The sequence below is a fragment of the Nycticebus coucang genome, chromosome 2 (assembly GCF_027406575.1).
Source record: "Nycticebus coucang isolate mNycCou1 chromosome 2, mNycCou1.pri, whole genome shotgun sequence".
NCBI classification, from domain to species: Eukaryota; Metazoa; Chordata; class Mammalia; order Primates; family Lorisidae; genus Nycticebus; species Nycticebus coucang.
This window is the reverse complement of record NC_069781.1, coordinates 148652840-148664804: the sequence shown is the minus strand read 5'-3', so window position 1 is coordinate 148664804 and position 11965 is coordinate 148652840. Positions and strand designations below refer to the sequence as shown.

Here is an 11965-nt window from a genome sequence, read left to right as displayed (position 1 = left end):
TTTCCAAACCAGGCGTTTGGGTATTTTTTGAGCCATTAATATTTATTATTTTTTTGTGCGGCAGGGGATAATTTGAAGGCTTTTTATCAGGGGGTACTGAGCTTCCGCGCTCCCGACCGCCTCCCGGTCTCCACCCCCCCTGAGACCCTCTCGACTCCAGCCCGGTTCCCCCTCCTCAGATGGGTTCATTGTGAGCTCCGCATTGGGCTGCGTGGCCGGACGCCTGCAAACTTTGCACAAAAATCCGGCAAGGGGCGGAGGAGGAGGAGAAGGAGGAGGAGGGTGAGGGTGGCGGTAGGGTGGGGGAGGGAGGGAGGGGGCCGCAGGGGCCGGGGGCCGGCGGGGGGTGGGAGGAGGAGGGGGGCGGCTTTTTTTTTTTTTTTTTTTTTTTGCATAACTCGGCTCGGCCGAGTGGCCTCCGGACTCCCCGCGCCGCTGGGACCGCCGCTGGGACCCGGAGCCCCCGGCTGCCGCATTGCAACAGGCAGGGCCCAGGCGCGCCCCCCGGGCTTACCCCCGCCCACGAGCGGCCTCGGCCGGCCCGGGCCGCCCCCCTCAGGGAAGCCGCCCGGGACCTGCGGTCCGCTCCCCACAGCCGCCGACCCGGCTGCAAAAAAAAAAGTTTCCAAGAGGCAAACGGAGAAGGGGGAGAAGGGCTGCCCGGAGCGGCGGGGGGCGGCGGGGGGAGCCGGCCGCGGAGGGCAACGGAGCGCCCGGAGCCCCGGACATGTCCAGGCGGAAGCAGGCGAAGCCGCGCTCGGTGAAAGGTGAGCGAGCGAGGCCTGGCGGAGGCGCGAGCGAGCGAGGAGGGAGGGAGGGAGGGAGGGAGGAGGGACCGGCGAGCGGGCGGGCGGCCGAGGACCCGCGCGAGAGAGCCGAGAGGAGGAGGAGGCGGCGGAGGAGGCGGAGGCGGAGGAGGAGGAAGAGGAGGGGGAGGTGGAAGCCGGCAGCGGGAGGCGGAGGCGGAGGCGGCAGAGGGGGCTCGCCGCGGACACCCTCCACGCCAGGATCCTCCCTGGGCCCGGTGCCGCGGCCCGCGGGGACCCGGGCCTGGGGGCGCCGCCAAGGGGCTCACGCCTCTCCCTCGGTGCGGGACCCGGGCCCGCGTGGCCAATCAAGGGGTGCGGGCCGGAGTTGGCGGGCATTGCGAATCTCGGCGGCGGCAGGAGGAAGGAAGAGGCGGAGAGGACCGGCGTTCGGGAGGGGAGGCAGGCAGCTCCAAGGCCGCCCTCGCTGGCCCTGGGCCTGGCTGGTTTTCTCCGACCCCAGCATTGCAGCCCGGGGAAGCGGAGAGCGACGGGCGCTGCCTCTGCGCGCCTGGGGCGCCGCGCCCTCGCCCCGGCCGCCCGGCGCCCCCTCCCGCCCCCAGGCCAGGCTGCGCTCCCGGCACGGGCCCCCGCACTTCCTGCCTCCTCCACGGAGGCTGGCGGGGCAGGGAGCCTCTGCGAGGAGTTCATTGTCTGCGACGCGCCGGCGGGACGCTGGTCCCCAGGGGAGCGCGGCGGCTGCGGTGCGCGCCCCTCCCCGGAGGGCGTCCGGGAGAAGACCCTGGGCACTCGCACCTTCGACACCCAGGCGGGCTACTAGTACCAAGTCTCCGGTTAGCTCACATAGGTTTACAGGTACACACACACACACGCACACACACGCACCTTCTTCATCCCCAAGCTTTGCTCTCGGTTTCCTCCTAGGGCTTCTGGCTCCAGGGGTCCCAGGAGAACTGAGGTCCTGGGGAAAGGCTGCACGCCAGCAGCTGAGCCCCTCCCTGCCCTTCCATCTACAGGCGGCTCTCCCAGCCTCGCCTGCTGCTTTGTCCCCTTCTCAGCCTCTCAGATGGGTGACTGGCTGCCTGTCAGCATTGGGAGATGATTAAGGAGCGGTAGGATGAGAGCGGCTAAGTCTCTAGAGCCAAAGTCTTGAGGCCCTTGTCCTCCCCCAACTCCCCTGATGACCTCTGGCCTAAGCCCAGTTCTGCTCTGAAAAGTTCATTTCCTGGAGACCGTCGCGGGAAGGCGGTGGGGCTCGCTCCCTTCCTGCCAGCCTTGTGCCTGGCTGGAATGGCTGCAACTGAATCTGGCTAGGAGGGTCCTAAGACATCCATCATCTCCTAAAGTCTCAGGAGAGCCAGGGCCACCCGTCCCAGAAGAGACCTTCACCTTCCTGCCGAGTTAGAAGGAGACCAACTCAGTCCAGACTCGGAGCAGGCCTGCTCTCCCTCCTTTTTTGCTTTGAGAGTAATTGGTTCTGCTCTCCTTATCCTGCCTGGTTTCCCATCAGAAGTAGCTTGTCCTGCTCCACAGAACTGGGGGTTCAGAGGGTTTGTTCTGATTGAGGGACAAGGAAACTGGAAGAGAGACTACCAAGAAAGGACAGGAGAGAAGGGGAGCGGTCGTCCTTTGGCCGAGGGGTCTCTGGCTTGAAATCATATCTGATTTCTTTTTTCCCTGGCTCACTCCTCACTCCTTCAAGAGCCACCCACTTTAAGGCGGCCCAGAAGAAAATGTAGAATTGGATTTTCTGGCTGGAAAAATAGTTTTGCTTAACTTGGGCAAACCTATGTAGCGGGGAAGATTTTTTATAAAGATGCAAATCTTGCTTACCTAGAACCCCATCCGGTGTCTCCAAACTGTACTCAGAAGTTGAGACCCAGAAAGCAGAGGTAGAACAGTTTGCAGTGAACAGATGGGTGGGTGTTAACAGAGTTGCTCGAACTGAATTCTAAAACTACTCTGGATCTCTGAGAAAGACTCAAGAATTGGTCTTCAGCCTTTCATGAAATGAGCCTTGAAGTGATTTTTAATGAGTGCCTCTCTCTAAACGTGTAAGTGTGCATGTTTAGCAGTTCCAGCAGGTTGTTGGGGGAAAGACAGCAAAGTAGGAACAAGACCAGCAAAGGCGTTTTGAGACTCAGTGTTGTAAATGTGTCAAACACACAGTGCCTTTCTGCCCTTGGAGTCTGAGACCCCCTGTTTCTCCCCAGGGCTCTTTGCATTTTCCAAAAGCAGCTACAACCCTGTCTCTCACTGTTGTGCCTTTTATTTAGTTTACTGGGGGTGAATAGGGTGGAGATGTGGACACTTATCAAGGGAAGAATTAAGAGAAAAGATAAATAGATAAGACTTACTGCAGGAGATGGATTTATTGCTTTTCAAGAACTGCACCCCTTCTCTCAAGCAATATTCAGAAGTGTGTGCTTGAGTGTGGACAGCTCCACACAACCACTGTTTGAAACGACAAGGTCTTCACCTTTAAAGATGCTTGAAGGTGCTTCTTAGGAAACAGCGGTGTCTTTTAAATTTTATTTTATTTTGCCTCTCCTGCTGAGTGTCAGGGCTAATGTGGAGGCATTGTGGACTTCCCCAGCCTGGAGCATTCTGCTGTGAAAGTCGCTTGACCGTAATTTGTAATTGATCTCGGAAATGTGAAAGCCCATAGCAGGAAGGAAAGACAGAAATATAACATTTTCGAATGGATGCTCAGAAAGTATGATTTGAAAGCACAGGCATTGCTGCTTTGAAAATCAAACGGGCCTGGGGAGGGGTCTCCTGTGTACTCATGTATACAACCTCCTGTCAGGAGTGGGGTCACTTGTCCCCTCAGGATGGTTGTCCTTCTTTGGAAAACCCAGCTTGCAGGAGGACATCCAGCAAATCTGGAAGGGTGCCAGGCAGTAGGGCAGGGAGAGAATAGCCTTATTGGTTTTCAAAAGCCTGTGATTTAAAAAAAAACAACCAAACAAAAACCCCCCACAAAACCCAGTAATGCCATGAATGTTACCAAAGTCACATTTTCTGACTGATTTTCCCTCCCTGCACCCTTTCGCCCTTTTTTGTTTCCTGGTGGTGTGGTGTGGCAGTTGCAATGATTCCTTGCCTTTGATAATTTTGGCCTCATTCTCCTGTGCTGTTCTCCTCATGCTCACTGATGTTATTTTGGCTGATGTTATCAGGTGGTTTGGTACGGATTGCCTGGATGTTCTCTCTGCCACTCAATATTAAGGGGGCCTTCCCTCCCCACCCCCAGCTTTCTTAGATCCACACGACAGCCTCTACATTTACACAGAAAATTAATACATCTTTTCCCAGCCTTAGTTTAAAACTTTTGAATCATTTTAATACTGTCAATTTTCTCCATCTAGTAACTGCCTGTTAATTACAGTTCTTAAATTAATTAGCACTCAGGCTGTGTCCGTGCACCCCCAACCCCAACATCCAAAACCACCCCCAGTGACTTCTCTGCACTCCCCTCCCCCTCTTTGTCCTCCTCTCCTGCCAGCATGTAGCTCCTCAAAAGTCCATCTTATAAATTTGGTGGTCTAGGGACTTGGGAACATTGTGTGTGTTTCCATGGAAATAATTGAGATGTAATAAATAGAGGCGTTCTGAGGTTACAGGTTTCTTGATTCAGCTGAGACCACATACAAGTGTAAATTGTCGAGAATTGTTTGGCTAAATGTACATGATCTTGTAGGAAGCGCAAAACAAATCCTTTATAGGTTCTTTAGCTTTCTGTGTGGATCAGGGTAGCTGACATTTAATCCTAATATTTAATCCCCACCCCCACGGATGAATTTATTGATTTCCAGCTTTGGAAGGGCCTGTTTCATTCTAGAAAACATCCTTTATGTCTAGTAATTGCTGTTTAGGTGTTTACACCTGTTTCCTTGCAAAAACTTAATAAGCAATAAAATAAGATAACTATGTGCCTCTGGCAGGAGGATCCTGCTTAAACGTTTAACTGTAAGGTGTCTGGTATGCATTAATAATGAAAGGTGCATGATGCAGTGACTTTGTAGTCGTGAAGTAATTCAGTAGAACCAGCCAGCCCTGGCAATGTTGTGGCATGCTACGGTGTGTTAACAGAGGAGGAAGAGGGGGAACCGAGGAAGCAGGAAACCAGAGCACAGCATCTTTTGAGTACAGCGTTCCTAGCTGAAAGACGAAAGGCTGGGGATCTGGTTCAGTCTAAGAGAAAGTTGCAATAATTGCTATATCGGTAGCCAACTCTTAAGCTAGTGGCTGTGGAATTCTTCCCCTGATGTAGGATTTAATAGTCTGGCAATTAGATGCATTGATTTCTCTTAACTGTTCATTTGGATGTGTAAACGAAAGGAACCTACCACTGAGGCTGATGGTGCAGGCATGCTGCCTGGCTCTTTGAAAAAGGCTGATTTAGGTGGTAGTGGTGGGAGTATACGATTTTTCAGGGCAGTGTTGTGACCAGTTCCCTCTTCCTTTAAAATTTCTGCCCATTTTGCAAGCGAAATGAATGCACTTGTGGTTCAAATTCTGTTTGAAAATAACAGTGTCCAGTTATATCTGAAAAGTAAACACATCCTTCTTTTACTGCAGATACTTATGATAGAGTAACATCTCTGTCTTTGAGTGCCTGGACTCAGTGGCATATTTTTGGCAGGTGATCTGTTGGGTTAAGTCACAAAACATCTTGGGCTCTGAGTTCTAGAGCGTCCTCTTGCTAAGTGAGTTCTCTCTCTCTTCCTCCTCCTTGACAGTAGTTCGAGACTTGTGGCCACCTAGACCCGAGTCTGTCAAGCCCTGAGTGAGTGTGGGATGGCATCTTGGAAGGATGTATGACTTCAGTGGCTTGCAAAGTGTGTAGAAAATGAACTGCCTTGAGCATTAACCCCTCTAACTTCCTGCTCCTGGGCTTGCAGTTTTCTAGAAGTACTACCAACTGTTGACATGCAGGCATCTGAAACTGTCTTATGGTAAGCAAGCAGAGGATGGCTAGATTTCCTGATGCTCCATGGTTTTGTCAAGGTGGGTGGGTTTAGTTCACTATTTGTCAGGCAGAGGTTAAGATTAGATCTGCTTTCCCACACCTGGCTAAAGCAAAGCCCAGCCTTGTCTGTGGTATATTGGTATTTATTTGCAAACAATATTATCTTCTTGTCTTGAAAATGTTTGCACTAGATATTAAGGTTCCTTCATACCTGTGAGTCTAGGGTAATTACAATAGAAAAGTGTATTGAAAACTGTTAGTGGGCCCCTCATTGTGGTGGATAGCCAGGAAAACCCTGATACAGCTCAGTTGGGGAATTTGACAATTTTTGCAGATTCCTGTCAGTTTGCAAGGGCATTTAGTGCGTAGACACGTTAGAGGAGTTTTGTACCACACATTGGACTAATTAAGGCTGGGTTGGTGTTAGTCTGCTTGAAGTTTTTGGCACGGGCCGTCAGCTCCCTCAGCCTACTGTGGGAGAGGCAGAGTGATGCAAGCGGGGAGACGCTGAGGGAAACTTTTGATTCACAAGTTACCTGCCAGGATTGGTGGCAGCCTACGACTGGGGTTGTGCACTCAGTAAATAAAATACTTTACTGCTTTCAAGGAGCGCCAATTAGCTGATTGCTCCGTGCGACTGTCTTCAAGGAGAAGGCTGTTTTACCTATCTTCTTGTACAAAGGTTTGATTTTTAATGTCTTGTGAAAAGGATTCTCTTTGTCTTGATTGATGTCAGGAATAAAAGCATGATGGTAATATCCCTTTGAAAGCTATTGTATTGTCAGCCCTGGCTGACAGCGGGAGGGCCTCCCAGCGTTATAGATTAGTGCTGTGAAAACACTGACATTTTCTTTGTTACGTTGCTGTTGTTCTACTTGCAAAGTCAATTACACAATGTGGGAGCTCAGTTACGAGTTGACTTTGGAAGTAGCAATGTCTTTCATTCTCTTTTTAAAGATATAATTTTCCTTTGTTGTTGTTGTTTTATTTTCTTTCTTTTTTAACCTCCCTGGTCCAGTTACCTCCTCTCCCACAACTGTCCCCCCCCACCCCCCAAGAGTCTGAACATGTTAGGTAGGCAAACAGACTCTGGTTTCAATGGTTACTAGTCGAATTCAAAGATTGCCACATCATTATCTCCAGATTCTTCCACTCATTCACATTTTAGAGGCATTTTATTGATAACAGTGACTAAAGCAGCCAAGATACATAAAAAAACCCATCAAATGAGATTGCAGTGCTGATAATCTCTTGTCAAGTGGGTGTTCTGTGGATCTGTGGTCATTGAGGTTGGCAAATTCAGAGTTTTCTTTCTTTTATTTTTCTTTCCTGGAGTCTGCAACTGACACTGCAACCAGGTTCTGGGGTTGAGGGGAAACATGAAAACAGTTTTGTTTGTTTTGTTTTTGCTAGGAAAGATATGTAAGCACTTAGATCCAGAGGCTGGGGCTATTGAATTTTGGCTTTGGAATCCTGGATGACAGGATCTCAAGAGAATCATGTCATCTGTCTTTCTCCCACGGTGGATGGCAAACTCAAATTATAAGGCCATATCATATAATTATGGTATGGTTTCTTGGGCACACTTGGATGGGATTTGCGTTCCCGGCTAAGAGTGTAAAATCTTGCCACTGAAAGGGAGGAAAGCTTTGAAATACCCAAAAGCTGAAAGTGGATGTTTTTCTGTATGTCTCCCGCCCCGCCCTTCCTCTCTGCATCCTGGTCTTCTCCAGAAAGAAAAACACCTAAATTCCTTAGATCTCTAAACCTGGTCACTGACAGGCAGTTACCTTAGAGCAGCCACTTGCTGGAGCTTACTGGGGGCCAGACCGCAGTGCTAGGAGATGTGCTGCTGTCACTGGCTCTAGATGACAGGGATCCTTCAGGAAACTCCGTCCGAGGACACTAATTGTGGGCCCCCGAAGTTATTATTACGAACCACCAGACAAGAGCTTGTATTCACCAGTAATTTGTCAGGACTAATTTTGTTTTTCTGCAATAATTGAAAATTAATGTCTTGAAGTGAAAGCAGATGTTCATGTCATCTTCTGTATTGGGATATAAAATGGGGCTCTGTGGATGTGCTCACTAATTTAACAGCAATTTCCCTCTCCTAGATAATGGGGGTGCTGGGGCTGACGTCACCTAAGGCGCAGGGGGGTGAGAGAGAGGGGCAGGGATGTGCTCATGTTCGTTGAGGGTTCATTTTGGAGGCAGAACACATAAATAAAATTTGTTTGGGCCACGAGGCTAGGAGAAATAACTCATTGTTTTGCTTATTCATTTGCACAGCAAGTATTCATTGAGATAATTCAAGGCATTATTCTAGGAAGCCTTGGTTTGGGGAGAGGGTGGCTTCCTGTTCATCACCATCATGTTCAGTAAGGCTGGTTACAGTCGCAGGTTCCAGGGTCCAGATCCTGGAGATGCTCACCTGGCTTGTTTGAGGAGTGACTTAGAACTCCTCATTTCCCCCTTCCCCCTGCTGAAAAAAATTTAGGTAAAATATACACAACATAAAATTTACCATCATTTTTAAGTGGCATTAAGTACATGCAACTATTACCACTATGAACTTCTCATTTTTAGTTAGCACCCACATTGGGGTGGGTTGAATGGTGCAGTCCACTACGTTCGGAGGTGGCCATCCAGGTCAGGCTTCCATTTTCTGGGTAGGCTTGAAGCTTGGAAGATAAAGTGACTCTCTCAACAGCTGTGGTTCTTTCCCTTGCTCTAGTGGGAGAGGTAGATCTGGTTGCCCAAGGCTAGGGCAGGGCATGGGAGAATAAGGCTGGTCAGGGCTGGTGGGGCTGGGGACCAGGGCAGAGGGATGCTTAGGAGTTGTTGAGTGATCTGGTAACCATTCTCAGGAGGAGAACATTTTTTCACTGTCCTTAGGGGACACCGTTCTTTTGGAAACTGAGCCTGGCTAGATATGAGTTTGCTCAGTTGCCCTGGCAAACCAGATCCCTTGTGGTCCCCACACTTGCTGGCTGGATTCGTGTATCTTTGGCTCATCCAGCCCTGCACACTTAGGCTGGTTTATCTGTGACAAGGGAAACAGAGGAACAACTGTTTTGGAACGGCCACTTAGTTGCCTTGATTTTTAGTTCTAGAGCACTGACCACCACGGGTCTGTGGGTCTAGCTTTGCAGACTCTTAGCACTGTTCTCCTCCTTGGAGGTGCTATGAAACATTTTCTCTGTAATTGAAATTTGCCCTTTCATTACCTGGGCATGAATTATTTTTTGCAGCGTTGTCATTCCCTATCCTGCTGTGAGGTTTATCTCTTTTGTTGATCCTAATTAAATAAAACATACTGTTCACCTAACTCCTGTTGCACTGATTTTTACCTGCCTGAAGGCAGCGTGGTGGCCATCTGGGCTTGGTTAGGGAGCAGGGTAGGCTGGATACAGCAGACAGGGCAGTGGTGGCTGCCACATTCAGGCTGGGAGACTGGGCAGGTGTAAACCTCTTGGCCCTGGGGGCTGCCAGACCTTGGAGCCACCGCCAAAATATAGTCAATTTCTGGTTTCTGAACAAAAGAGGTGGCTTCGTCCCTATCCCCCATGGGGCTGCAGTTTTTTGAACTTAGGGAGAAGAAAGACAATCACCAGCTCCAGAGGGTCCCCAGGGAGAGGGTGAGGGAGGAGGGAAGATAGAAAGAGGGGGCAGGTTCCTATCCCCTGAGGTGGAGGTTTCAGAGGAGTATTGGCTTCTCTGGGGAGTGGCGAGCGATGCCTGTGTTTTCAGTGCCCAGGACAACCTCTGCAGGTGTCTTGTGCCCCTCCGGGAGAGTGCAGCTGGCTGGGGGCATGGCACACGTGTCGGGCAGATTCAGGCCTTTACTGTTTTTGTCTTTGAACCTCTCAGAATCCTGAAAACTACAGGTTGAAAAGGTCACTTCGTTTAGACTTCCTTGGGTGCGTCCTCCTTGGGTGCATCTAGCCTAGACTTACTCAGGGGAGCTTGCTTCATCTCTAAGCACACATGTGCATTTTTAGCTTGAATTTCACATGTTAAGCTGCAGTCTGCCTCCATTTGTTGGTCCTGGTTCCACTTCCTGGAGCCCTAGAGAGTAATGCAAATCTTTAGTCCCTTGAGCAGTCCTGTGGCGAGTTGGTGGAGCTGGTCCTGCCTTACTCATTGGAAAGATCTCACAGTATACACAGGGGTCTTCAAACTTTTTAAACAGGGGGCCATTTCACTGTCCCTCACCGTTGGAGGGGCGGACTATAGTTTAAAAAAAAAACTATGAACAAATTCCTATGCACACTGCACATATCTTATTTTGAAGTAAAAAAACAAAATGGGAACAAATACAATCACACAGCTTCATGTGGCCCGCCGGTCGCAGTTTTAGGATCCCTGGATAGGGTGTGCTCAGCCTGGTGTGGGCTTCCAGGAACCCGTGTTCATTCATAAATGGTCTCAGCCTGGGCTTCTGGGTTGTTGTGTTTTAAAAAAGGATTTTTTTTTTTTCTGAGACAGGTTCTTCTCTGTCACTGGGACTAGAGAGCTGGGGCATCGTTGTAGCTCACTTCAACCTCCAGGGAGTTTGGTTCAAGTGATCCTCCTGTCTCAGCCTTCTAAGTAGCTGTGACTATGGGCAGCTGCCATCACACCTGGCTAATGGTTCTATTCTTTGGTAGAGATGTGGTCTGACCCTTGGTCAGGCTAGTCTTAAACTCCAGGCTTCAAGCAGTCTGCTAGCCTTGGCCTCCCAAAGTGCTAGGATTACAGGTGTGAGCCTCCACACTCTGCCTTATAAAAGGATTGCTTAAATGAACGAGTAAATATGTAAATTGTCAAAGGAATAAATATGAATGGGTGAACAGGAATGAGTGGACAGTGCATAAAGGGCTGAATAATGGAGACTGAGGCAAGAGAATCACATAAGCCCAAGAGCTGGAGGTTGCTGTGAGCCGCGTGTGACGCCATGGCACTCTACCGAGGGTGGTACAGTGAGACTCTGTCTCTACAAAAAAAATAAAAAAATAAAATAAAGGGCTGAATAATGAGTACATGAATTCATAAGTGAATGAGTCAATGAAGGAGGAGGTAGACCGGCAGGGAACACATGCTGCTGGAAGTCTGGAGTTTAAGACTAGCCTTGACAGCCTCCCTGTGCACCCCACCCCCTAGCCTCTGTTACTGAGGGAGTGAGAGCTCCCAGCCACCTGGGGGGCTGCTCCCAGCCATCATGGCCCATAGGGTTGGGAAGGGATCATCCCATTCTCCCTTCATCCTCGAGACTTGGTGCTGTGAGATTGCAGCTACTATGTATTGAGGCCTTTGTGATACAGAGTGTGCTGGGCTTGTTGAACATTACTTTTAAAATGATGAAAGCAATATGCAAAATTGTTTTTAAGCAATTTTATTTTAAGCAAAATTTTACATAAAACAATGTTTAACTTCATATACTCCCATTCTGCCCTCCACTCCCATCCTGCCACATAGACTCAGGGGATCAGACTGGACATATTTGACCAGCTCAGAGCTGGCCAGGGATTTGCAGGTCAGCCACCATTAAGCGACCTTTGGGGCCCTCTTCATCTTTGAAGGCCTAGGAAGCACTGGGAGCGAGAGGTGGGGTCTGGCGGAGGCTGGGGGTGGGGGTGGAGAATGAGATGTTTTGGCAGGGAACCTGCCAGTCACTCAATAGTAAAGACAGACCCCATTCTCCTGGAAGGTCAGAATCAAGATTGCTTTATTTCTCTTGAAGGGAAAGGGAGTGGGTTGGAGAAAATAGGCTCTGGGACCTTGGGCAAGACAGTTCCCTCCCGGGGCTCACTTTTCCTGTCTGTGAAATGGGCTGGAGCTAGTAGAGTTACCTACATCTCTTAAGTTTTTAATCTTGGTTGCATGTTAGTATCATTTTAGACATTTAAAGAAATAACATTATCTGTGCCCCTCCACAGATCAAATAGTCCAGAATCTTTGAGAATGGGGCCTTTGGTCAGTTTTTTTTTTTAAAGTGTCCTGAGTAGTGTAAATGTGCAGCAGGATTAAGAGCCCTTTGTCTGGGTAATGGCATTGTATGAGTGTCATAGATCTGTTCTGTATTAGGAACCGTGAGGAGTCCTACAGAATGAGTGTATCGGAATTTCTTTACAATCCTCTATTGGTATCCAGTTGCTTCCAGTTATTTGCTGTTATAAACTATGATGCTGTAAGCATCCTCATTTATAAACCTCTGTTTTCTCATTTGAGTGTTTTTCTA

General features: G+C 49.4%; 1 protein-coding gene across 4 annotated transcripts in view; it reads left to right on the top strand.

Moving 5' to 3' along the window:
* The first annotated feature begins 633 nt into the window (after window positions 1–633).
* ZNF423 (zinc finger protein 423) overlaps window positions 634–11965 on the top strand; it is a 318249-nt gene continuing 306917 nt past the window's right edge. The window contains exon 1 of one of the 4 annotated variants that reach the window (XM_053582122.1): window positions 634–767. In XM_053582122.1, coding sequence (XP_053438097.1) covers window positions 728–767 — 40 coding nt within the window. In that variant the 5' untranslated portion in view covers window positions 634–727. Of the gene's footprint in view, window positions 768–1095; window positions 1623–11965 lie in introns of those variants that run through there. The other 3 variants (XM_053582127.1, XM_053582123.1, XM_053582124.1) reach the window with 3 other exon arrangements.